Raw genomic sequence first — 26,817 nt, forward strand, 5'->3', positions numbered from 1 at the left:
CAGTAAGTTGTTACAGACACATAAGGTACAGTTCATATAGTGAAAATACAACAAAAACGGTCACACAACTGAAAAGTAGAGAAGTATATTTTTTTTTAAACATAAAACAACAATAACAATTATATTTCCCAAATAAATACATAATTAAAGTATATATCACATCTATCTTGTAAACAGATTACAAATCTATCACATATATCTTGTAAACAGATCAACAATCTATCACATATATATATTGTGAACAAATTAATAATAAGTTACATTCACAAGTATTTCTACAACCCTATCTAGATGATTTATTTGTCCAACATTTTAAAGTAATTAGATGGTTACTTAACATCAAAAAATAATTTCATTATTTTAAAATGTGAACAAAAAAATCTAATTTTTCATTACATTGGCGATTAGGAAGACATGGTTTTCTAGTTATAACTTTCTGAATTTCACTTCATTAAACTCAATTGGTCTGCTCGTTCAGCAGTTGCTCGAACCGCATCCATCAAACCGAACCTGAAAGCAAAATTGATTAGGGCTAAGAAAATATAGAAAAAACAAATGGTATAGGGCAACCACGCTGCAAAAATGTTATGGGAATAAATGCCTAATAAATTCTAGAAGAAATATTATCACTAAAGATCAGCAGTGTTCTATAAAAATGGCAAATACAACTATTTTCAGAAAAATAAATCGGTATATAGTTTAAATAATATTATAAATTTAAAAAAGTATTGATGCTATTTTTAATTGGACATATTCCAAAGATAGTACCATAGACTGTGTTTACATTCTCTACTGAGATCTTCCACGACTGCCCCGTAGCTAGTAGTGTTGTCAAAATGTGGCAACTCTGGTAGCTGCCAGGGGTTAGCAAAAAGGACAACTAGGCCCACTCGCCCGACTAGTTCTTCCGACCAAATACTAATACTAATACTATTCTATCTACAAAGGTCAAACACAAAATAAATGAATAAAAAATTGTTAGATGTGGCACTATTTATAAAAAAACATGTTATTTTGAACTTGACCTAGTCTGGAAAAATTTTTTTTCTTTTTCTTTTTAGTTCATTAGTTTAAAAAAATTATTTCATATTTTTTTTTTTTTTCATAAATTCTTATTTATTTAATTAGATGTTTAAAACATAAAATAAACAAAGAATAACTTTTAAGTTAATTTAAATAATAGATGACAAATTTATTCACAGATGAAACTATTATTCAAATAATGGATTGTTGAATTCAGCCTTTTAATCAAATCACTTTGATCAGTTTAAATAAAGTCAAATATATCAAGTGAAAAATGAAATTGTACTTTTCTGTCCTCTACCTTAGATAATTAAGAAAATAAAACAAAACAAGATTTAGAATCAAGTTCATCAAATAATTCAGTAGTTTGTAACAAAATGTAAAGGTATTAAATACCTGAGCCGAGATTCCTCTAATTTGTGAACACCTACAATAGTTGTTCCTCCAGGAGAACAAACTTCATCTTTCAATTTCCCAGGGTGTTTTTCTGTTGATAATACAAGTTTTCCAGCTCCTAAAAATGAATGGTGTATACAATTAATTAATCTACATATTTACTAGTTCATTTAACTAAATTATAGTAAAGAGTTTTAATTAAAAGAAGTAAATATTCTTCAAAATAGAAACCAACACTTCATCAATTAAAATAAGATAATCAACAAACAAAAAAGGCTTTTTACAATATATGACAGATTTTAAAAATATCAGCCATTGATTTTATATCTAGAATAAGACTATTTACTCTAAATATTTAATTAGATGGTATTTAAAAAACAAAATATTATTTGCTGGTTGTAGAATAATAAATAAAACTGTTAATATAAATGCCCATTTAGCTATAAATGAAGTTATGCAACATACAGTGAAACTTCTCTTAACAGATACCCCTCTATAGCAGACATCTCTTAACAGACACCTATCAATAGCGGAATTCTCTCTCAACAGATACCCCTCTATAGCGGACTTCTCTTAACAGACACCCCTCTATAGTTGAGTTCTCTATTAACAGACAATTTTATTAAGATTCCAGTCAACAACGTACAAACCAAATGCATTCGAACCCCTCCACTCCAGACAAAGGCATCAATTCTATTCCTCATCAGAGCTTTTCTTTATTTATGGACAAGTCATAAAATATGTATGTAAATGTATAAAATCAAGAATTAAATTTGTGAATCATTAATTTTTGTAAAAAAAATTAAAACTACATTGTTGTAGTGTATGTATCCATATAGTTAATTAAAATTGTTTTTCAGTTTTTTAGACACTACTTCCAGATCCTATCTTATACACATCTTCTTACCTATATAATATATTTCATCTTTCATTGTTATCAATCTAATACTTCCATGATTATTAATCAAATATTTTATTTTCAATTCATTGTTATATATATTTCCAAATTTTTTAGTTTATTTATTTAAATTTTTATGTTTCTCTGAATGATGGTTATCTCTTTTTGTTTTTTTAGCCCTGATGAAGACCTGAAATTCAGGTCGAAAAACGTCAGCACATATAAATAATTGTTTGTTTATTTGCTGACTGCATCCCCCTCCCTAACCATCTTCTCCACTTAATAATCTACGGTCAATTATCAAAACCTCATTAATTATTGCCAATGTACATAAAGAGTAGTGTACCCGTATATTCTGCAAGATTCTAAATTGGAAAATTCTAGTTATTTAATTTATTATTTTTTTAGTTATTTATTTATAAAAAAGTTAATCTAAGTGCCTAAGTGAAGTTAAATTTTTTGTGTTTTGGATTATTTAATATATATAATCATACCACAGTAACTTTGTCCTCAAAAATAAGTCTTTTCCATCTAATGGGCAAATTATGATTCCTCGTAAGGTATTCATTACAGGGAAGTTTCACTGTATAGGCTGTAATGTTTAATAATAATTATTATTAATACCAGATTAAAATTAATTATTACAATTTTTAAAACAGCAATTACAAAGACAATTCTAAAAATTAAAATAATTAAATGGTTGTCCGATGAAACTTGGAATTAAATTTATGAAATGCTGGCTCAAATAAAATTGATTTTAATACCTTATCTACTGCAGAACTATAAACTTTTTGTTAAATACCAAAACTTACTTCTCTTGAGCCTATAAATACCATAGGTACGAGCTATTGTTCTAATTAAATTAATCTCCATTTACATTAGTGACCCCATTACTGCATTAGTGAACCATTTACAACAAAGGACTATTATTTTATGTGATGAGAAGATGGTTGGGGGTGCGGTCAGTAAAAAACACAAACAAGTTGAGAGTTACTTATTTAAGAAACTCTGGCTGAAACGTTAATATAATTACATATTTCATCAGTTACATAATTTCTTTTATTTATTAATTTTTTTTATTACTGATTTTTTTTTTCTTTCCATAACTTTCATTTTTAATTATTATTAAATTAATATATTCATATTTCTACGTTTCTTTGCATTATATAATTCTAAAATTTTCTTTCCTCGATTATTTTATTCTACTGACATATTTAATTAAACGTTTTATTTTCCACTTTTTTCATCACTTTATTTATACTAATTTTCATTCTGTATAATTATTTACTTGTGTCATTCTATTTATAATTTCTCTTTTTATTTTTTTTGTATTCATTGGTTGCTATCTTGCTTTTTGTTCTTAGCCCAAATGAAGGCTAGAAACTCTGGCCGAAATGTTAGGTACAATTAAATAAGTTCTCACAAATTGTTTGTTTTTTACTGACCGCACCCCCAACCATCTTCTCACATTATGACTATTATTTTAGATTTGATGATAATCAAACTGCACTGCAATTAATCAAGCTGTTATTAATAAATAATAAAAACAAAAGCACTTAATTATTAAGTGTTATAAAGATTAATAAATTAATTTGTTAGTTTGTAGTTTTTTTTTGGAAGTTACCTAATTGTCTGTGAGCTATAAGTGAATTATTTATTATTCTGGATTGTTCCTTTTATTATTCTTAATCAGTTTTATTACCAGAGCCCATATTTTAAAGCAGTAAAAACCCACACAATATGTCATAAAATATACAAAAAAAAAAAATCAAATTCCCAAAAATAAATACAAATTTTCCAAATAGAAAATCAGTAAACTAACTCTTTGGCACTACAGACCAAGTAAGTCTTCACCAAATAACCCTATGGCCAAACTTCTCACCTGTTAGCCTTCACAATTTGTCTCCAGGGATATCTTATTTCCAAAACATATGACTGATTCTAGATAAGTGAAGTGATTCAAACTTTGATATTCAAATTAACACATTTCCACTAGTTCTTGAACACATAATCAGTTTCAAGCCCTACAAGCAAGTACTAGGACTTCTGATCCACATTCATTTCTGTAGTATGCACTACCTTTGCCAACTTTAAAAAAGTATACAGCATTATTGAATCATGTGCCACCTTTACCAGAACCAAATTAAACACAGGCAGGTAATGATTACATGATAGTAATAAAACTAATACAGAATTGTAAAAGGAACTTTTGTTCACTAACAATTTCAATCAATATCAAAATTGTATCATACATTTGGAATTCCCAAGCAGCTTGCAATTGACTCATAAGCTTAAATTACAAAAGACAAATAATTAATAAGTACTAACCAACTACTCTATAAGAATGAAAGCAGAAAGGTAAAAATAATGCAAAAGATCCATACCAACAAGATTAATTACTGATTAGTTAGTTACCTTGATAGAAGCTGCTAGCAGGCTGGAAATGTTATACTTCATAACTGCAGTTAGAAATGCAGAAAGCTAAGATGATTAAACTAAATAATTTGATCCAAAAACCATTATTTTAGCAGATACATAATATCCTTATGGTGAAAATAAAACCTGTAAATCTAAATTAATTGGCTATTATAAAGTCACTTTTATCAAAAACTCAGGCAATTTGAACTTCCAGATAGCAATGAAGATATTTTTCAACTTCAACCACATTTATTTTATTTTTTGTTTTCTCTTATTAAGACAGTAATATAAGATTAAAATTTAATAATAGTCACATACACACAGACTGATCAAATCATTGCCTATCAAGGTGTATTCTGACATAACTGGGCAAATTTTTAACAATTAATAAAATTTAAAAAAGTAAAAAATAGGAGGGAAATAATTGGATTTATAAGTAAACATTAACTATCAATTTAATTAATTGATTAAATCACTAATTAAACCCAATTAATTACTTAATAATTAATTTATGGAAAGAATTAAAACATCACATTTAACTATTATCCTATCATAATAGCCATATATCAACTTCAAAAACCAACAAATGATGAGAAAACATCCAGACATGCTATAAACAGGGTTTCTGAAAGATGAGATGTGCTTGCAGAAATCTAAGGACGGTATTGAGAATATGGGAAAAAGATCAATTTTTTAAAAAAATATATACAACTATAAATTATTTTTTGTTATGGAAGATAATTTTTGTTAAATATTTTAACACAAAATCAAAAGTTGTCAAAAATCTTGTAAGAGTTTCATGGTTTCATTTTTCACTTATTATTTTGCTAAACAATGACATTATTAAAAAAATAATGTCTAATAATATGTAAAATATCTAGCTATAAGGTAGATATGGTGTGACAGTTCACTGTCGAGGTGTATGTATACATGTGATAGTTAGCATGACAGTAGCTTCACTACCATTACATGTACTATCAACTATCATGCCAGGCCTAGTGTAACAGGGAAAACTATCATGACAGTAACTATTATATAGTTTATACTATGACAGTGGCTGCAATTAGTCCTACAATTACTGAAAAATTTCACTCTATAAAAAAGTCTTTCATGCTGGTTCCTACACAGCATATGACTACATTTTTCTATAGTGAATTATAACTTAGTAGATTATAATAATTAATAAATAAAAGTTTTTAATAACACATTATTTAACTTTTAATAGAACACAAAAAAATTATACATAGTTAAATTTATTTAGATTATCATTAAGTATACAATCATTGAACCTTGCCAAAGTACTGAACTAGTCTTATTAAAATATCTGGTAAATTTATCTCTAAAAAAGTTATAGTATCTTTTCAATTGACCTCGTGGCTATTAATTGGGATGTGCATGCTGGGGGGTTACATCTTTCATCTATTTGAACTGAATCTGTTTCAAAATGATGAAGATAAATAGCTAAGTAATTTTGAAATCTACGAATGAGAAAACAGAAGTGAGCTCTTAATTCACACACACTAACCTGTTTCTTATTCAAATGATTTTCCTACGATTGAACAGATGGTAACAACTGAGTTAAATTTGGTAAGTTTGGAGGAGATTAAAGTCAATAAATTCAATCTAACCAGTCCAAGTGCAATTCCTGAGTAAATGTCAATACTTAAGGTCTCTTGCACCACAATGTGAAAAAACAATATTTTTATTTTAAAAATCCAAGAAACCTACTTTACCTAGATAACTTAATCAAGATGGGACTAGGTATATGTCAAAATGGTTAAAAGGTTGGACTAACCATGGACAAAAAAAATAAGTGTTTTGAATATTAAAAAGTTATTATTATTTAAATGCCCCTTCTCTATATAAATTGTATTCAAAATAATACGTAAATTTACTATCAAACAAGTTGATGAAGTTTATTAGAAAATAATTGACATTAGTACATCAATAAATAAAATATATAATTTGTCATATTAAAAAGTTTATTTATATATTCATAATACTTGATAAACATATTAATGTAACCTTTAAAGAAAGTAAAAAATTAATTTTTTAAATTTGGTTATTTTATTTCTGATATAATACTGCGAGAAATATTTATTGTGAACGGCTAGATGGATGTTCCAGAGGTTACAGTGATGAGGGTTGAATTCCCCAGTCAGACTGGCGGAAGTCAGATTAGCGAGGTTATACTGTATACATATTTTTTAAAAAAATAGAGCCAATTCTTATTGTACTTACCTGGCATTCAATGTTTCATTTCTTCCATTTTCGTTAAATTTATATATGTTTATTGTACAGATAACTATTTAATAATATAAATAAGCTGTGATTTCCCATAACTCAAAAGAAATCTACAACACAATTTTAGAACTTTGAAAAATAATAAAAAATCAAAATAAAGGAGACATCTGGTCTGTAATGGAGACATCAAGCAAAATTCCCTTTTAAATATTACCCAACATGTTTTTCTGCTTAACTATTTAATAATTTATTCAAATACGAACATATCATTAACAAAAAACTAACTAGATGCAGAAAACTTTTAAAAATTTAAAGGTATATCCATATGTTGACTCTTCATATGTTAATCAATGTATTGATTTACCTCAAATTGGTGAATTCTAAACAATAAATTAAATAATTTACATTGATGAGTATAATATGAGAAATTTAGATCAAGTATGAAATGTCATGTGACAAAAATAAAAATATAGGCCAAAAAGAGTAAAACGTGGAATTTTATGCAGGAAAAAATCAAAACGTGCAAAGTTGTGGGTAAACCCCAAAACAAGCAGTTTTGTGAAAAATAAAATTGGTTTTATTTGAATGTCTTTTCCATGATTCGAATTCTTGTCGAGGGTTGGTAGAAATTGAACCTAAGGAATAACAGATACAATTGCACGAAAATATGGGTTTCCAGTAATAATGCTTGTTTACCATCAGAGGTGAAGGTAATTTTCTAAATGATGGCTTTATCATTAGGTTTGATAAGGCTGTATGGAGGATATGGCTAGCCAACAAAGATATACCCTAGAGAAATAATATAAAAAGATATTAATTATTATATTTCTATCATTTTCAATATTTTTGTGCTCTCTTTTACTTAACAGAGTTTTTAACCAAAAGTAGTAAAAAGTAGATAACGTGCAAGATATTTGAGCTGAAGGAAATAAAACTATTTAAGAGGAAAGTTCAGTCAGAAGAAATTTAACAGTACAAGATTCAAAAAGAAAAAACAGAGAGGACAGATTTTAACAAATTTAACACAATATAGTAAGGTGAATGCTATCAATAAAATATGAAACAATACGATCCTAAACTCACAAGAAAATCTACGGAAGAGCTATATTTAATGAAAGGTTAGTTGTAGAACTATGAAAAATTATTGAAACTTTTTATTTTTAACAAACATTATCAATGACAGTTGAAAAATGCACTATACCTAACAGGCAAAGAATAGATAATACAAAAAATTTAAAATGGTTTAAAACTAAAGAAAATTAATTAAAGGGTCCTTGAAACTAAATCTCGTTTCAAAAAAATACTGAATTTAAAACTATTAATTTGATATAGTGTCAATATATACAGATTTTTATTATTTGCTACAATACTAAGACTTATCCATGGTCAATTTACACCAATTTTTTTTTTTCAAAGTTTTCACTTCTGACATGAGGTCAAGTCTCAGAACTTTAGAAAAAACTTTAGCCCATCAAATTTGTTCATAAAATAGCAAAAAAGTATTTTAAGGGTTTTTCGTAGTTCTAAAACTCCACAGTTTTGTAAGAATCAGCAAGTGACACTTTTGTACGTTTACTAGTTAGTAGTGCACTAAGGAGACATGCAGGTTTGTTATAAGCGAAAAATAATTCCTAGCAAGAAATACAGCTAAAGACCTAGTTGAAAACATACCTTCCACAGCTTTAGCTGCGAGCTTCAGGGCTAAATCTCTAGGAACGCCCCGAAGAACTGCACCATCGGCGAGTGCTTCAATTGCCATGAAAATCTATAAACTCAATAAAATTAAATCATCAATCATTCAGTTAAGAATTTAATTTTTTCCCATTACCTTTGTTTATTTTCTTATTTATGTTTACAGTAAAAATATTTTACTCATGAGAGCTTTCAAAATATTAATTTATTTAAAAAAACACGGTTTCAAAAAATAATAATTAAATATTATTAAAGAATAAATAAACAAACTGATACAAGAAACACTTTAATAACTTTTAAAATGAACTGTTGAAATACAATACCAAAGTATAAAAATAATCATTTCTCTTTCTTTATATAAATATTAAAACATTACGGGGTCCAAACTAAAAAATCCAAAGTATTAAAATTCAATTATAAATCATTAAAAAAAAAAAATACAAACTTATCAACATAAACTAAATTGAATGATCAATAAAAATAGATACAATTTTCTTTTTTAGCTAAACAGAAATCCTACATAAAATTATAAACAGGCAAATAAAACAAAATCTTAGAATTCTTAATATAAACACAAAAAATAAAGTTTGATAAGTAATAATAGCTGAATATCAACCAAATAAATTTTAAAAATAATAATAAAAAATACCTCCAAAAATAAAATAAAAAAGTACAAAAACTTACTTTTAAAAATCGAAAAAAAAAAATATATATTCTCTTAGCACATATGATAAAAATACAAATTTAAGATTGAATAGTACACAGACTACAATATGTTGAGAACAATTTACATAAAACACAAATTTCTTCTTCTTGAATATTAATTTTATGAAATCTTAAGCGATACAGTTGGAAATAGGGCTTCCATTTGAGCATGTCTAAAAATTTAAATGAACCCTTATCAATAAAAAACCTGAGGAACTGTCCTGATCTATAAACTGATCTCTTGCACAATAGCCATTTGTCAGTGCAGAGGCTAGGGTTCTGACATCTCAGACATTCAAGGACTTGCCTTACAGGCTGTCTGTTATATGTCACAAAGGTATCAACAACCTGCATTGAGGGAAGATCAACAAGCTTCATCATTACAAATGGAGTACCATCTTCCTCCATTAAATGTTGTTTTAAGAGCCAGTCAACAGTCTGTTCGTCAGAGCAGGATACCAAAAAATGACCATTCCGTAAAAGATTAGTAGATTCAAATTTGGGTGAAAATCCTGAATTGAAAGTAGATTTGATCATTAGAATAAGCGTAAGACGGATTTTGGCCGCCATGTTTTGGGATATGTAATCTTGCTGATTGAACCGCATGATAACAACCTGAAGAGGATGAAAAGCAGGGTTATGACGACTCCTTTTCACAAAGGGCTGACTATAAATGTAGTCTATATCACTAATCTTTCTTTTTCCAACCAATTCAAAGGAATAATTTTGACTGTAATAACTTGCTGGATTACCATAGCCATAACCGATATTCCAACGAGGAAATGGGTCACATCCATAAACACTCTCTTTACTATAAAGCTTCCTATAGTATTCATTATAAGAAGAATGATAAATACTAGGCCTCCTTCTAACAAAGTAATTTCTCCTAAACTGTGGAACCAATCTCCTCCTTCCAAGATAGTAATCAGAAAGGTACCTGCGCCTATTATTGTAAGCCATTTTCCTATCCCAAATATAATCATCTCTTAGACTAAAATATCTTGGGAAACGAACTCTATGTATCCTAGAATGATCTCTGAGAGAGTGACAATTGCTTTCATTTATGTAATTTTCATATATGCTAGAACAATTATTGACTTCTGAATTATGAAAATGATTACTGACGTAAGAATGGCAATCACGAGGAGAAATTTTCTGGCGTAAATCAAAACCTCCATAATCCTTTAGATGATGATCTTTTAAGTAATTAAATCTATGTATTCCTTTATTATCACAACTAACTGTTCTGTCTTCAAACTTAACAAATTTATTTTTTCTCAAAATACCATTTTCACTTATAGATTCAACCTCAGAATCATCAGCTGAACTATGATCAGAACCTTCGAACTCTGAAGATGACAATTTCTTTACCCTATAACAATAATTCAAAACTTCTTGGCTAGAAGACTTTTCATCAACAGGAATTTTCGAATTATGAGATGTAACTTTTTTGAACACAACTGATTTAATATAATTATTTGATTCCAAATTAGAATTTATATCACGACTTACAAAAGCAGGTCCTGATCCACAGACAGCACTACATGAATTAATCAGATTTTCAGGAATTAGCTCACATGTACCTCCGACAGACATAAGTGATTTGACTAACGAAACGTCTTCTTCAGGGGTACTTGCATTAGCAGCCATTACTAAAAATAAAAAAATTTATACACATATATTTATTTACTGGAAGATCACTAATTGACTGTGTGTAATAATAAATGGAATATGGTCTGGATAAATTCATTAATCATTCAATCCATAACAAGTAGAGCTAATGGCCAACCTTCTTATAGGAAAGTTTACAATAACATGATTACAATGGTAATTTCATTGAATATGTACTTTGATTGTATGATTTTTAGAAGTAAATTTTAAGCATTGAGACACAACCCTGAAATGCCAATATATTATAACAGAAAATAATGAAAGATTTTGTTCCCCTAGTTAATACTATAACGAACTCCCTCCTATTAAATTTGAAAAGAAAACTAAATATTTCATAAGATTTAATCCTTTATTTAAATTTCAGTGCTCAAAAGGAAGGCTTATTACTTTTATATGAACTTCCTTATTTTGGTTAGAAAACATTTATTTACAAAAAGTAGAATGGTGGTCCGTTAGTCGATACATGTTAATATTTTTATGATAATATAATCAAAAGTTATAATAACTATTTAAGGCCCACCAGGCCAATCTTGTGTTAAATAAAAATATGATAATGATAATGCCAAAAATAATTCTAGCAAATATTTGTTCAACCAACCCCCCTACATACCCCTAATAGGTAGGCTGTCTAATCTCAATATGAAAACATTTACTTATATTGGAACCACATTATAATTCTAGTAATAATCAGGATTCGGAATGGTAACTGAAAAGACCATATGAAAGACTTCCGAAACAACATTTGTGAAGGAGTTATGACACAGAACATGGATTTAACATCCTTTATCTTAACATATAATAAAATAAATCTTACAGAAGATAGTAAACAGGTCTATACTAACCACAAATAAAAAGATAAGCTATGGAATTTCAAACTACTAGCAAATGATCACTAACCGGCTGATATAACTTAGGCCATGGTTGAAAAGAATCAAACAAATCTAAATTAATAATGCATAATAATAAAAATGTAAGCCTCTAGGAGTATTTTGTAGTGAAGCACTATTTTTAGAACAACAGTTATATAAGGCAGTGATTTATTCATGATCATGCTCAACTGCCACATTTTTCCCCAATTAAGAATACCTACTTTACGAGGCTGAATGGATCTCAGGAGAGCTCCAGACCCACACGGTTGACTCATGGCTACAATGTAACAGAAAATAATTATCTGCCACAGCCTGATTCGAATCCGAGTCCTCGGAGTTAGTAGCATAGTGCCTTACCACTGTACCATCACGCTCCAAAAATAAAGCATAATACTAAAGTAAAATAGTGTTTATTTTATTTTTCATAAGCCTTAAAAATAAGAGGTTTAATTGGCTTGTTTCAGAATAGATGTGACTATTCTGACAACTCGGACTAGAAAACATAAAGAACCCACCTCCAAAACAATTAATTGGCTAGTTTCAGAAAAGCCATAACTTTCCTGACAACTCAGGCTCAGACCTTCAAAACAAGCGGAACTTCACTGCAAAAGCAGTTACAGACAATTTTTATTTACCTTGAACTTCTCAAGATAAAAAAAGACATTATTAAAATGAGGAAAGTTGTAATGATTAAGTTTCTTGATCTAACAATTGTAATTTAACAACCTCAATTCAGTTCATAATCAGTGAAGAAAGGTAAATGACGCAAAACATCATCATATTTGTTTCAAAGTATGGAAAAATTTGTCTAATGCCGAGTATTTACTTTGGTGTATTTATTTATGTAAATTTTTAATAGTTTCATAAAAGGAAAAAAATAAATAAATAAAAATACCTGAACAACCTGCTCCGACTAGTACTGCTGTATTTGGTAACACACGAATGATCTTATATGAGCTTTTAGAATTGCATTGAAGTTGAAATTTCTATAAATAAAAAAAAAATATTAAGGAAACTAACATTAATTATTATAAACTAGAATAAGATAAGGAAATTTTTGTATAAAAGAATCAAGCAAATATCACAATAGTTAGAAGTCCAGAATGAAGCCAAAAAGAACAAAATCAACTAAAACTGGGGCACGAAATCAAAACAAGAATGATGAAGAAAAATGGATACAAGTTTTGAGATTTGAAAGCAGATTTACATATTAAAAGATAAAATGCCATACGTAGTGATGAAAGGATCATGTCACTGCACCTATTTCTTTAATTGAAGAGAAGTATAAACATTTTGGTTACAATTTTAATTTTAAGATTTAAAGAAACCTGATTCCATCCTAAAGATTAATTAAATATTACAAAATTTTAACAAGAAAATTATGATATGTATTAACTATGATGAATATAAACAGATATATTAAAATCTTTAAACAGATGATTGAAGGTTGTGGGGCATACCAACAAGATTCTAAAATATCAAGTATCAACTTCACTTTGTTAAGAGAATAGTTTTTTGAATTGTAGGTCATACAAAAATCAGAGCTGCCTTTCCTTAGTTTTTACACACCTTAAGCTAAGTATCTTAGTGTTCGAGACACTGAGCAAGTTCTTAATCATATTTTCAAGTTAGTTCTTAATCATTCCTAATTATAATACAATGACCACCATCTTCTACTTCTCAACATTACAGAACAAATTACATCTTCTACTTCTCAACATTACAGAACAAATTAAACTATTAAATTAAGAATACATTTAACTAATCGAATCAGTTTATTCGATAGCCTCAGTTCATGCATGAGGCCAATATGAGTTTACTCTGTATAATTTCATCATAAGTTCCCCTAAAATCAACAAACATCCAAGCAGTAGTCTGCTGTTATTTTTTAATCTTCTCAACGATCTGCCTCAGGCAGGGTAAAGATGTGATCAAGAGTAGACAGCAACAGCAATAGAGTGACAATAAATGTGACTGATGCTTTTTAAAATTTTTTGAGGTTTATTTACTTCCATCATTTTCAATAAATTATTATTTATTTATTCATTAACAATTGTACAACGTTTCGGGACCACTGTCCCATATTCATGCACTATAAAAACCTCATGATTTCATATGGGAAATCATGTCCTCCATTTGTGCATCTTCACTTCTCTGTGGCCACGTTGTACAATTGTTAATGAATAAATAAATAATAATTTATTGAAAATGATGGAAGTAAATAAACCTCAAAAAATTTTAAAAAGAATTGACTCACCAGACTTCCTAGACTACAGATTATCTGAAGGATGACATAGAACTTACACATCAAAATGAAACAAAGATTCATCAATAAAAATAAACATTATTATTGTCAAAAGAAAAGGTGCTGCTGGACAGCTTTCTCATGCCTCTTTTATAATGTTCTGATTGCAAACTTAACCCCTAGTTCACAAATATTTATTATTGTCTGACAGTGTTGAATCGTGTCAACAAAAAAAAAATGTCTTCTGCAAAGAGAGGGAGGAAGGAATTTTTTAAATTAGGATGTGTGGAGGCAAGTCCATGAGATATAAATCTGATTGATAAGAATTGGTAACATTTACTTTGACTAAAGATTTATTGGTTCCAATGGTTTTTTGGTAAATGATAAATCTTAGAAATATGAGAGTGAATGATACACAATATTGAATTAAATTCCTTCAGATTGCTGTTTTACACTATACACTTCCACTTAAAACAGATAATAAATGACCTCTAAAGTTGGTTATTCTTTATGATATAATTGAATTATCTAATTTATGATGCAATTAATTGTTTAAGGGCAACCAAGTTGAAAGTTTCTAACCTTTCTGTAAGAGACTGTAATTAGCAACTGCTTATATATATTACATCAACCGACTTTCAATTAAAAATAAAACTTAATGGTAATAATTAATAACAATAGTTAATATAACTAAAATAAATAATTTGAAACAAACCTCCTGCAATGTCTCTAATCTTATACCAGCCAAAATAGATACATACAATTTCGTTTCATGAGGAATGTTATTTAATGAATTTATGGCTGTATCAAGATATTGGGGTTTAACAGAAAGAAATATAATATCAGCTGTATTGATTACTTGGTCTAAAAAGAAAATATAATTCAGTTATGGTAGAAATACAAAAAAATTAATGATACTCTATTTTAAAAATACTGACTGTTATCATTCGTAACAGTTGCACCTTTTTCTTTAAATTTTTTTAAGTTATTCATGCTTGGTGCAGAAGCAATAACATTTTTGCCAGGGATGGCACCTGGAATATAAAATTAAATAATTAAAAATGTCAACATTTCAACAAATAATTTCAACTTAATATTAATTATACCAGCATCTATGAGGCCGAATGCAATGGCTTGGGCCATGTTTCCAGCCCCAATAAATCCTATAATACCCGAAAACATTATTATTTTCAGAGATAGAAACAAAATCTCTTAACAAGATAAAGACACCACTCAACTAATCCCCGCTGACAGCAAATAATCGATTGTACCAATAAGAAGTAAGTAAAAAAATAAAAAGTTAGTATCATAAAATAAAAACACTGTAACTGCGCCATTTAAGATGAAAATATTAAATTAAAAACGTTTCATTAAATAAAATTAAAAAAAAAAAACAAGTAAACTATGACGAGTTTTCAAAATTACGTTATTCATATGTTTTATCGAATGTCCAAACATTCACTCGTTTCTTATTAGTGAGTTCAAATTAAAGATACAATCAGTAGTTGGTTATCAAGAAAAAAAAAACGGGACTGTAAAATTAAAGCATACTCTAGGAAGCAAACACTCTTGCTGATTTATGCAATAATTAAAAGCAGAAAAAACTCAGGTGGGCTGACTGGTATGTTGGCATGTTTTAAGTTGTCTTTCAAAGAAACAACATCCTATACTAATTTTCAAATTTCTTACTTAGTCCCCAGACAAAATTGATTAAAAGGTCCGATATACAATATCTGGTATTAAAAATGAACAATTTACTTCTTCACTTCATTGATATCTTTATCAATAACTTATTTTAATCGACTTTTATTTATTGATGAAATTCCCAAGCGCTTTTTTCCCTCCTTTTCTTATTGAGTAAATACAAACAATAAAATAAAACAAAAGCTGTGGCAGAAACTGTCATTCTTTCATTGCGAGGTGTTATAATCTGAATTCATTTTCTACCTCAAGAACATGCCATGTGAATAACTTTGGGGCAACAAATTCCTTACTGCGATCATCCACTGCGCGTTGTATGCCTCATGTTAATACTGGCTGAAGGAAGTCACTTTTAGTACCGGGCGTAACCTGAAACGCAGTTTAAGGGTCTGTTTCATAATGAAATCCAATAATATTAGTCCATAAATATAAGTACACAAGCTGTAAAGTAAATATGGGGACGACTATTAGTTATATTACATGAGTTTAAAAGTAAAAAAATTATCTGGCAGAATTATATATGTCATTGAAATCGTACCAAATACAAACTACAAGATTAATAGTATCAGTTTTTACTTTATTATGAAATAGGGTCCAGGACGTCCGTGAACTGCGAATGTATTTCAGTTGGAAGGGAACAAAAAATTCAGTCTACCGTAGCCAGAGTAGAGCAAAAATTAGCTACTACAGTTGAAACTAATTGCTAAGATTGTCATGAATACGATGTTTATTTATCAATGGTTCATTCGTGAATAATGGTCGTATCAATGGCAATTTTAGCTATTAGTTTTAACTATAGCTAATTTTTGCCTATCTCAGACCGTAGCTAATGGTGGGTTGTTGGGTCTGTCTCTCGAATGGTACGAAACAGGGTAAGAATGAAAAAAATCCTAGAACAGAAAAGCAAAACAAAAATTGTGAAATGCTAATCCTATTTCCAAAACCTGCTGTTACCCAATTATAATAAAACTGCATTCACTCTTCATCTCATCTCATCAAGTTTGTCTCAAGAAAAAGAAAGTATCAATCTCAACTTTCACCCAGCCTAATATGGAGCTTGGTGAGGTGACACTTCTATGAAACAAAGAAATGGTTGTATTGGTAAATGTTAGTGTGAGATTCCTTATATTAATATTAATGAGAGTTATATATATTACTATATAGGACATTATTCCGATTTTGACACTTTTTCAGTGGCAGAGCTTTTTCAAAATTGATTGACCTTAAGAGTGTAAATGATTTTATTTTTCAGTTCTTATTCCCCTAAAGACCAAAATTTCCTTCTCACTTCAAGGTTCTTATCATTAATGATCATCGAGTTATAAAATATATAATGACTATTTTATCACTCTCAAGCTCTGTCACAAAGCTGAAACTGCAACTTTACTAGTCAATGGTACCAATTTCATTGGCAGTAAAAAAAAAAAATGGCTGCAATCTACCTAGCATTTTTTCAAGACCTGGTATAAAACATAATTGGAATTTTAGAAAACATTCTAATCCCTATAACACTTACATTACCTGTATTATTTCTGGGACACAGTTGTTTTTGTCACTCCCTGGCCTATTTATAAAATGTCTACCAATATACCCTTATAAAGGAAAATTTCAGACTGAAATGTGATCAGGCTATATAGCATACTACAAATTAAGCATAGTTTGGAAATAGCTTAATCACTGCAGTTTTGGATGGCTGACTCTCTCAGTGCAATACAGTAAATCAGACTTTTTTCTTTTTGAACCTTTATCTCCCATTTTCTCAAAGCAATCTTCCCAGTGAAGTCCTGGTTAAATGCTCTAATAGCATCAACTATATTAGTAATTTCATGGAACTGCCAATGCTTTCTGTTCACCAAAACTATCCACTACAGGTCCAAATATTCTGAGTAGAATGAAAAAATTATCATTTGGTGAGCTTACTTGAGTTCTGAGTTAACTCTCAATACATTCACAAATCTAATTTATCTTTAGTAATCTCCTATCATTAACATGAAAACATGTGATTAGTTTTGTTCACAATAATAATCATTGACAATTAGGCTCATTTTAGACAAATAACAACAAAAATTATGACCAACTCTGAAAAAACTTTGCCAGTGTTCTGTATTCAAATCTAAACATAGCATTTTACATTATCATTTTAACTCTTGAGTTTGAATACTATTGCCTCACATATTTTTAATGAGAACTTGAGGTCAATGTATAAGAAGCAAGTTGGCACATTGTACACATAGCCTTTTTTAATAGGCTGGCTAGTAGGTAAATATTTACTCTATTTACTTACTAATATTAGATCTGTCTTTCAGTAAAGCTACTTATGATCTTTTATTTATTATTTTCCTCAAATGGACAGCACAGTTGAAGTGGACATTCGGACATTATTTTTTATGCACCAAATAGTAATAAAATACCTCAATAGTTTACTATTTAATTTCCTTTCTTGTGCTTCTTCACAAAAATATCGCTTTCATCTCTAGCCTGATGATTTATTATTCAGAGATAATTCTTTTTGCTTAGTAATAATAATTATCTTAAAGTAAGAATTTAAAACACATTGCCATGATTGAAGAGGAATGAAGCATTGATATAGCAAAGCAGAAGAAGACTTCCAATTCCACATCACTAATAAAAATATTTTATTCACATTTAAATTATAAATCACTTAATTTTCAAAATATTAAATTTTAGTTAAAATGTTGTTTTTTTTATGTTAAACAATCATTTTTTTTTGTTTATATGAGGCATTCAACCACCTTTTGTCCACCTGTGTTTAATTAAGATATTACTGATTGAAACTAATAATTATATAATTCACATACAAAATCAAAGTTGATATAAATTAAGTACCTCTGTCTGAAAGTGAAAGTGGGAATCATTAGTGTTATTTATTCCTTAGTTCCCATTTAGATAAATGTTACTACTACTTGTTATCTTTCAGGAGACATGAGGGCTATCAGTAAACAAACAAGATAGAGTTAATATAAATGTAGAGCAGAAATCCTTGCTATGTAATGGTAACTAAGCATGAGTAAGTATTAACATAAAATCTGTGTGTTTGTATGTATGTAAACAGACACATACATCTGTATGAGTTTGTGTATTATTAGTATAAATTTGTATGACTATTTAAGTAAATTTGACTGCTCCCAGGTCATCTTCCTTTTATATATTTTTTTTATTGTTTAAATTATTAAAAAATAATAGTAAACAATTATATGAGAATATATTTTTTTATGATTGTCAAAAATTATTTGAATATTTTTTTCCCATTTATTTATTGATATTTACAACTGCAGTACATAAAAATACATCTAGTAAATGTGATATTAGTTCTATTGCCATGATACAGACATGTGGAAACTACCATTGAAAGCACTCCAATAACATTTCTTCATCAGAAGGTTTCAAGGTCATCCAAACCTCAGAGGATTGACAGGAATAGAAGAGGAAGCAAGGTTAGAAATTAGTAGGTTTGGGTGGTTCAGGAGTTTAGAATGGAAGGATTCATATTTAGTTTGGGCTAGATCGGTTGCTAATGTAACATTAAGGTCTTTATGATTATGAATGATTTCATTTGTGACAAGGTAAGGAGCAATGAGGATTTTACAAAGGATTTTGGATCGTAAGGAATGGATACAGAAGGACTTTGATAGTTTGGTAGAGCCCCAAATCTCAACTCTTTTTGTTCAGATAGGCCTTATAGTCATATATATCAGCCTTTTGTAATGGATTCAAAGCTTCTACCATTTGTCTAGTTAATTTTGTAGCAGTCAGAATTGGTGTATAGTTTCCTGTCCTTTCAGTCTTGTGTGAAGTTGAAGTTGTGAATGTTTGAATGATTGTTGAAGTGAAGTTGTTTATCCAGTTTTAGTCCAAGGTAGTGGATTTGTTTGCCATGGATAAGTGGAATATTATTAAAGAACATAGGTAGGACAGTCCATAGATTTAAGATTAAGGGTAAAAAGGAGATCAGATGGGATTTATTTTGATATCTATTTTTCAATAATCAAATATTTCTCTGAGCATCCATAGCTTCATAGGTGCTCCAGAAAACTGTTTCAATTTATACCTATTCTTGATAGATTTTCAAGATGTAAGTAATATAACAATAATACAAAGGCTGCATAATATTTCAGCAAATATATATTTTTCTTTAAAGCAATATTTTGGCTGCTAAGCGAAACTGATTAATGAATTGTGTTATACAATTAAACTAAGACTATTTTTCTGTATGCCTGATGGCTTTATAGCCAAAACACTGTTTTGAAGAAAAATATACATTAGATGAAATATACTCTAGCCTTTTTATTATTGGTATTTATGCCCTTCTGAATCTTAACACTAACTTTGAATGTAAAATTAGATTGGATTTAGTACATCTTGAGGAGTAAGGCCTCTACTACCTTAAGGAGGATGCTGAATAGTTTGGTAAATATAAAAAATGGATTTACCCCATTTTGCATATATATATATATATATATATATATAATTTTTGCTTTTTTCCTCCACAAACTCAGATTGTATTTCAGTTTTCAATGATCATACTTTGAAAATTGATAGCAGGACTCAAATAAAGAATGTAAAATTTTCTTGTTTGGGCGATATTATTTTATTATTTTAAATTTGATACAAAAAAAAAAAAAAAATCTCCAGTCCTCGTTCACACTCTCAACATTGAATGTATAGTAAATAACAAAAATGTAAAGAATGTATGTCTATTTATATTTATTCCTTAGTTTAGTATTTACATTTTTTTAAAAAAGTATTTGATCTCTAATGAAGTGAATGCATTACTTGTTGGCATACTTTCATAAATTTAAGGGGACTATGTGTCCTTCGAGAAAATTACTTTTTCATTTCATAAGAGAACAGCATAACCTTGATTCAGTCAAATACAGGATTAAAGAATATTTATTCCATATTTTTTTAGTTGACACATTACAGGATCAAATTCATAAAATAAGTACATGGTAGGTATAAAAATGCCTAAGAAACTTACCTAATACAAAAGTAAGTAAATAAAAATATCTACATTATTTACATTGGCTTTTCTTTTTTCTCAAATTAAAAAACATTTCTAGAAACATTAAGACTTTGTTGATCTTGTCAACTTCATCCCGTTATTTTCTTTAGAATTATAAGTACTGTTATTGCATCCTTCTCTTCTTGATATCTTTATCTTTATCATCAATTGACAGATTTTGAACTTTATCTATGACATCAGAATCATTAATTGATAAACCTTGGGCCTCATCTATGACTTCAGAATCTGCACCAGAATCATTAATTGATAGACTTAAGACCTTATTTATAACAACAGAATCTTCATCTTCATCACTACTAGATGAAGAATAAGTTGCTACTTCGTCAAAGTTATTCCCAGCAGAAACAATCATGTTATGTTCAGCAACTGGTTCATTTGGCACAAGTAATTTTGCTTCTTTAATCTTTTCTTTCCATTTTTTGGCACTATCAGAATTCTTAAATTCCAAAGCTAAAATTTCTAGTATTCGGCTCCCATCATCAGCTTCACTCTCTCCCATCCAAACCCATCCGTTGTTAAAAAATTGTTTCACGGCTTTTTGTTTCATTATACTATCTGATCTAATATAATGATTAGCACATATTTTGACTGGAAAATTATTTATCATAAATACTTTAACTGTCTTTTTTTGTTCATTATACAATAATTTAGCATATCCCTTTCCTCTTTCCTTCCATGTTTTATTAAGTTTGAATAGCTTTGCTTGTACCTTATACAAAACTCTCTCTTCTTTTTGTGACTTTTTTTTTGGTTTTACATCGCAATGCCTTGGTTTAGAAAGTTGATGCTTTTCTCCTTTATCCTGCTTCAACTTGGTTTTTGAGTTGCAGTCAAGTTGTTGATTTTCTTCATGCTGCCATGAATTAAGAAATTTAAGAGTTTTTTGACTCTGTTGCCTTGATCTAAGAAGTATTTCATTTTCATCAAATATCACATCATGGACAACTCCTATTTCACCATCCTTACTGAGTACGCGGTAACCATTAATTGCATATCCAATCATGTAGCCCTCAAACATCTCAGAGTCATTGTTTAATCCCTTTTCATTTGTTTTATGAAAAGTGGTTTTACTGCCAAATATCCTAAGATTACTCAGATCAACCGTCATTTCTTGCCACATACTTGCAGGAAGCTTATTGGCAATAGTAAAGCTCCTATTAAGAGCATAAACTGTACATTCAACTGCTTCATTCCATAAATCATTCCCTAAACCACTATTGATTAACATAATTCCTACTCTTTCCCTAATCAGTCTATTTAATCTTGCTGCACAACCATCATGATTAGGTTGTTCAGGATATTCAATTTGTATACCAGTTTTGCTACAAAAGGTTTGAAACCTCTTAGACTTATATTGAGATCCACTATCACATTTCAATTTTCCAATATGACATGTAGTTTGAGCTTTAGATAAGAAGACATATTCTCTAAATTTTAAGTAAGCTTCTGACTTGTGTTTCATACAAAAAGTAAGAGTAAAAGAAGTATAGTCATCCAAAAAAGAAATAAAATATCTAAAACCCTCTTTCGATGGACTTATTGGTCCATATATATCCGTATGAACAAATTCTAATGGACGTGTTGTTAGAGTAGCTTTACTTTCCAAAGGAAATTCACTAAGTCTCCCTTCAGTACATGTAGTACAGTTGACATGTTTCACTAAAATAGACTCTTTTGTTTTTAGAAAGCCTGTTTTTATTAATTCATTTAAGCCTGATGTGCTGATATGACCAAGTCTTAGATGCCAAATTGCTAAATTAGGCTTTATTTGGCATGAATAGGTATTGTTTTTAATGATAAAATCCAATCTAAAGAGGTTGTCTTCTATCATGCCAAAGGCAATTGTTTCACTATCATTACTAATTCGTACAGTTCTTTCATCAAATGTAACATAGAAACCTTCATGAGTAATGGCACTGACTGATAAAACATTGTATGGCAATCCAGGTAAATAATAAACATTATTCAATTTACAAATTAAACCAGTAACATTGTTAGCGCCATAGAATTTTCCCACTTTAGAGCTTGTGAGAACAGATTTATTGGCAATCTTAATTGAAAATGGCTCAGAGAGTTCAATTACATCAGTGAGGTAGTTTTCTGAGTTGACATAATGATTAGACACCGATGAATCAAGGTAACATGATATTTTGGATAGCTGAAATACTTTACAACCATTCAGAATTTCCTCTGGGCTACTATTAATATATGTTTCAGGCTCATGCATTTCTTTAGTACTTAAACTATTCACACGCTGGAAACCAGAGGATTTATTGTATCAAAACTCCATCAAACCAAGTGATTCTTTTGGTTGACAAATATGTCAAAAGCTATAGGTTCAAAATTTTACATTTCCCAAACCAAACCCAAAGCTTATTAATAGAAAAAGGGTTTTTAAAGATATATCCGACGTATAACACTGATTACACCTTAATTTATAAAAAAAAAAATTATATCATTTAATAACTGGTTACTACCCGCATCAGTTCGAGAACTAACGTTAGTTAACGACTCTTGAAATTATCGATAGTTTGATTCATTTTATCGATACCGTTCGTGTAAAAGGAAATTTTATTTCTAAAACTTAATTGTGAGAAATCATTGTTCCAAATAAATAATAGGTGTTAATCATAACAGCTAAAACAGAAGGAAGAAAATGAAATGAAAGAATTTTATTTTTTCCTATGGTTACATAAGTTTTAATTTTAATACTAGCTACGCTCTGCAGTTTCAACAAAACTTTGACCGCCGTTGACGACAAATTATGTACCATCAAGTCGTGGTGGCTTGGAAGAACGTATGACAAGTTGTCTGCAAGGCAGGTCACTTTTCTAGAATGGGTTCGGCGGAGTGGTGGGAAAAGCTCTAGCTCCTCCCTTTCATTTTCGATTTCCCCAAACTGTGTTTCGTATTGTCTTAGGAACCCCCTCTCACCACCCTTGTATGTCTGAAACAAGTAGGTAGAGGGTAAAAAAAAAGTCTTGTCCTAGCTTCCACCAGCTACGATCGTTCTGGGTTCGCCTTTAAGGATTTTTACACTCTTTCAAATTGTTATTATTATCGAATTTATTTTTTGAAGTTTATTCATTTATAACTTACTTATCTACATATATTTATAAATTTATTATTACTTATGTTTTCTTTTATTTTACAAACTTATAATATAATATAGTATATTTTATTAAATATACTTAATATTTTAAAAAAAATTGTTTACATTGTTTTGGATTATTTATTTCACGTTGTCTAAATGTTCGAGAAAAAATGTGGTGATACACATACACTAACGTTCTAGAGTACTTCAGAAATTCAATTAAAAGCCTCGCAAAACATTTATGTATCAGCTGATTGCTTACATAAATTCAGAGACATATACGGGTGGCGACAATAGTCTCTGTGGTTAAAAATCAGGTTAATTTAAACCTTATTTAGTTTAATATTACATTATATAATGCTAATTTGAATTAAAAGAAATGAAAATATAAACAAAAAAATTGTTCTTTCCAGTAGTTTTCCTGGGGCTCCAGTGGTCAAGGGTTTAAAATGGGATTATACTGTTTCATTCACAAGAAGATTTTTATTTGACCAAGTGCTTCTTATCAATTGAATAACGCCCGAAAGATTCCGTTCTGTTAGTGTAGGCGAAATTACGCCGTCAAAAGAAACAATATTGCCTTCCTGAAACGCAGTAATTTTTATCATAAGCATTAAATTAAAGAAAATTTCTCAAGGTTACTTTAAGACATGGACCTTATGTACTGTCTATAGGAAATTTCGGGTCCTGTTCCAGTATCAAGAACACTGTATTCACAACATTGTTTCCATTTTCTGATAAAAAGTCAAAAAATTGTTTGAAAATTTAGATTAAAATTACAGTATCTACAGTACGAACTCATGTCTTGGACCTTCTTTAGCTGAGTCATACTGACTCTCCTAATTTTGAAAATCCCTTTATAAATCTCCTTGGCAGATTGCATGTTAAACTTGGGGGTTAATTACGAAGAGCCTGATGGTCTTTATAACCCCTCCATTCCTCCTACGTTCTCTGAACCTAGAGAGAAGAACTGAATGGATGTTCCTCGGGCTAGTTGAGATACATTTTCGATTGAACCCATAGATCTTCGACGAGTTCCTTCCACGAAGGGTGGTCTTTTGTTTTGTTATAGCAGGCAGTATTTTCCCGTGCCATTGACTAGGAATATATAATCCTCCGAAACGATCGGAGTAACTTCTGAACTATGTTAGATAGCGAGATCTTTGACGAAGAATTTGAAGAGCCCTGTCCCATGGTGAATCCTGTTCTTAACTGTCATGAAAAGTGAACTCTACAAGTCCAGAAGTGGAAATTTTGACATAAGGTGAAATAGTAATGAGCACAATTCCACACATCGATTCACGCAATCGAAACAACATCCTATGATATTGCTCTGCGTTTTATATTGAAATAAATTCTCCCTAAGATCATTCCCATCCTCCAGAAATTGTTAGTATAAGCTCTTGTAAATTCATACTGCTTTATCAGGCATCCTATTGCTTTTAGGATAATAAAATGTACTGGTACTTTATGTGATAACTTTGCATAGCTTGATAGTAGGATTCCCAACGAAACGAGGAAAAAGGATTATTGCCCGCTTTAATTGTCTTCAGGTATCCAAACGTATAAACATTTTTGGTGATTGATTAATTATGGTTAAGCAAGAATTTTTTACGATATGCTGTAGTTGAATCCAGCGGGAAAGGTAGTAAATTACAAGGAAACGCTTTTGTCCGAAATCGAGAATATCTCATTCTAATTCTTCGTATTTTAGTTCCGGAACTTTGTGCGGGATTAGAGTTTCGGTCATACTACTTTCCTAACTTTACCAGTGCCTGAAGTTCAGTCTCTCGTGATTTAATTGAAGAGAATAGAACTTAAGAAACCTTGGTAACTCATATTGCAAGTCCATTTCCTGTACATACTGGATCGGCAAAATTAAGCCATGCGGCGTTTGTTTTTCGATCATTTTTTGTACAAATTAATTGCTCTGTGGGCGGCGCGTTATCGCATTCCTAGATAATAAATAAATAAGCAGAATTTAATAATGTCTTAATTTTTATCAATTACAAACATGTTCATAATTAAATATGATTTAAGAGGTGATGCCTGGGGGTACAAACAAAAGTTGATTTATTTTTTGTTTATATTTTAATTAGCGTCGACATTCAAGCCCATTTTGTAGGCCTACTTCTGACAAACCAATAGTGTCAGATTTGGTATGCTAGTTGACGTAATAAGTCTTTGTACTGACTGTTAATTACTATCCTGGCCATTAACTGTTAGAACCCGGCCAGGGAATCGTTTATGTCCGGAAGAATGCCTACAAAGTAGACAGGAAGGGCACATACTAATATAGTAATAAATTTACTGTGTTTCATTTATTTGTCCCACCTCTTAAGTTTAATTACAAAAATAAATAACCTAAATAATATGCAACATTTTTCAGGTTTATTACTGGAGACCTTATGTCTTCTCAATTGTCGAGGTCCGGAATGTTCTTTGGACTGTAATCCACTATGCACTAGCTGTCTGAATTGCGATTCTTGCTGTTATCCGCACCCTTTTAACTGTAAATATTTCTTTTCTTGCAATAAAGGTCGATATAATATTCAACAGTGTCCTGCTAACACTGGCTTTAATCCAGGAACTTATACGTGTGAACCGAACTACCAATGTTATCTACACGATTGTTTAAATGTATGTTCTACAGTTGAATGTCAGGAAGACTGTTGTTCACCGAACGATTGTGAGACTTACTTCCAGTGCAGGAATGGGACGAGAGTCTTAAAATCGTGCCATGGAGGTTTTTTCAACCCAAATTCTTTGAGATGTGAAACAGACTATAGTTGTTTTGAGGAAGAAGAAACTACTTTA

At 29.7% G+C, this 26,817-nt stretch overlaps 1 protein-coding gene across 2 annotated transcripts; it reads right to left on the reverse strand.

Annotated features, from left to right (window-relative positions):
• Window positions 1-69: 69 nt before the first annotated feature.
• Window positions 70-15,524, reverse strand: P5cr (Pyrroline 5-carboyxlate reductase). 2 transcript variants are annotated; one of them, XR_010843470.1, is made up of 9 exons: window positions 15,268-15,524; window positions 15,100-15,195; window positions 14,877-15,025; window positions 12,812-12,902; window positions 10,889-11,028; window positions 8,651-8,744; window positions 2,812-2,909; window positions 1,420-1,537; window positions 70-510 (listed from the first exon to the last, which is right to left on the reverse strand). XR_010843470.1 is itself a non-coding variant. In XM_014422439.2 (8 exons), exons 1-8 carry the CDS (start codon window positions 15,341-15,343, stop codon window positions 444-446), a joined length of 831 nt encoding a protein of 276 aa, XP_014277925.1. In that variant the 5' UTR covers window positions 15,344-15,510; the 3' UTR covers window positions 70-443. The 2 variants fall into 2 exon arrangements, 1 of the variants encoding a protein (XP_014277925.1); XM_014422439.2 differs by lacking the exon at window positions 2,812-2,909 and having other exon boundaries at window positions 15,268-15,510.
• Window positions 15,525-26,817: the final 11,293 nt, after the last annotated feature.

Source organism: Halyomorpha halys, unplaced genomic scaffold (assembly GCF_000696795.3).
Source record: "Halyomorpha halys isolate HHAL.00 unplaced genomic scaffold, Hhal_1.1 Scaffold373.1, whole genome shotgun sequence".
NCBI classification, from domain to species: Eukaryota; Metazoa; Arthropoda; class Insecta; order Hemiptera; family Pentatomidae; genus Halyomorpha; species Halyomorpha halys.

What these genes read in the sequence shown, in the direction of transcription:
- P5cr (XM_014422439.2), bottom strand. Translation starts at nt 15,343, where the DNA reads ATGTTTTCGGGTATTATAGGATTTATTGGGGCTGGAAACATGGCCCAA. An exon ending in GATTAGAGACATTGCAGGAG is followed by an intron (nt 12,903 to 14,876) that starts GTTTGTTTCAAA and finishes TTTTATTTATAG; the next exon opens with AAATTTCAACTTCAATGCAA. An exon ending in TTAGAGGAATCTCGGCTCAG is followed by an intron (nt 511 to 1,419) that starts GTATTTAATACC and finishes TTTTGCTTTCAG; the next exon opens with GTTCGGTTTGATGGATGCGG.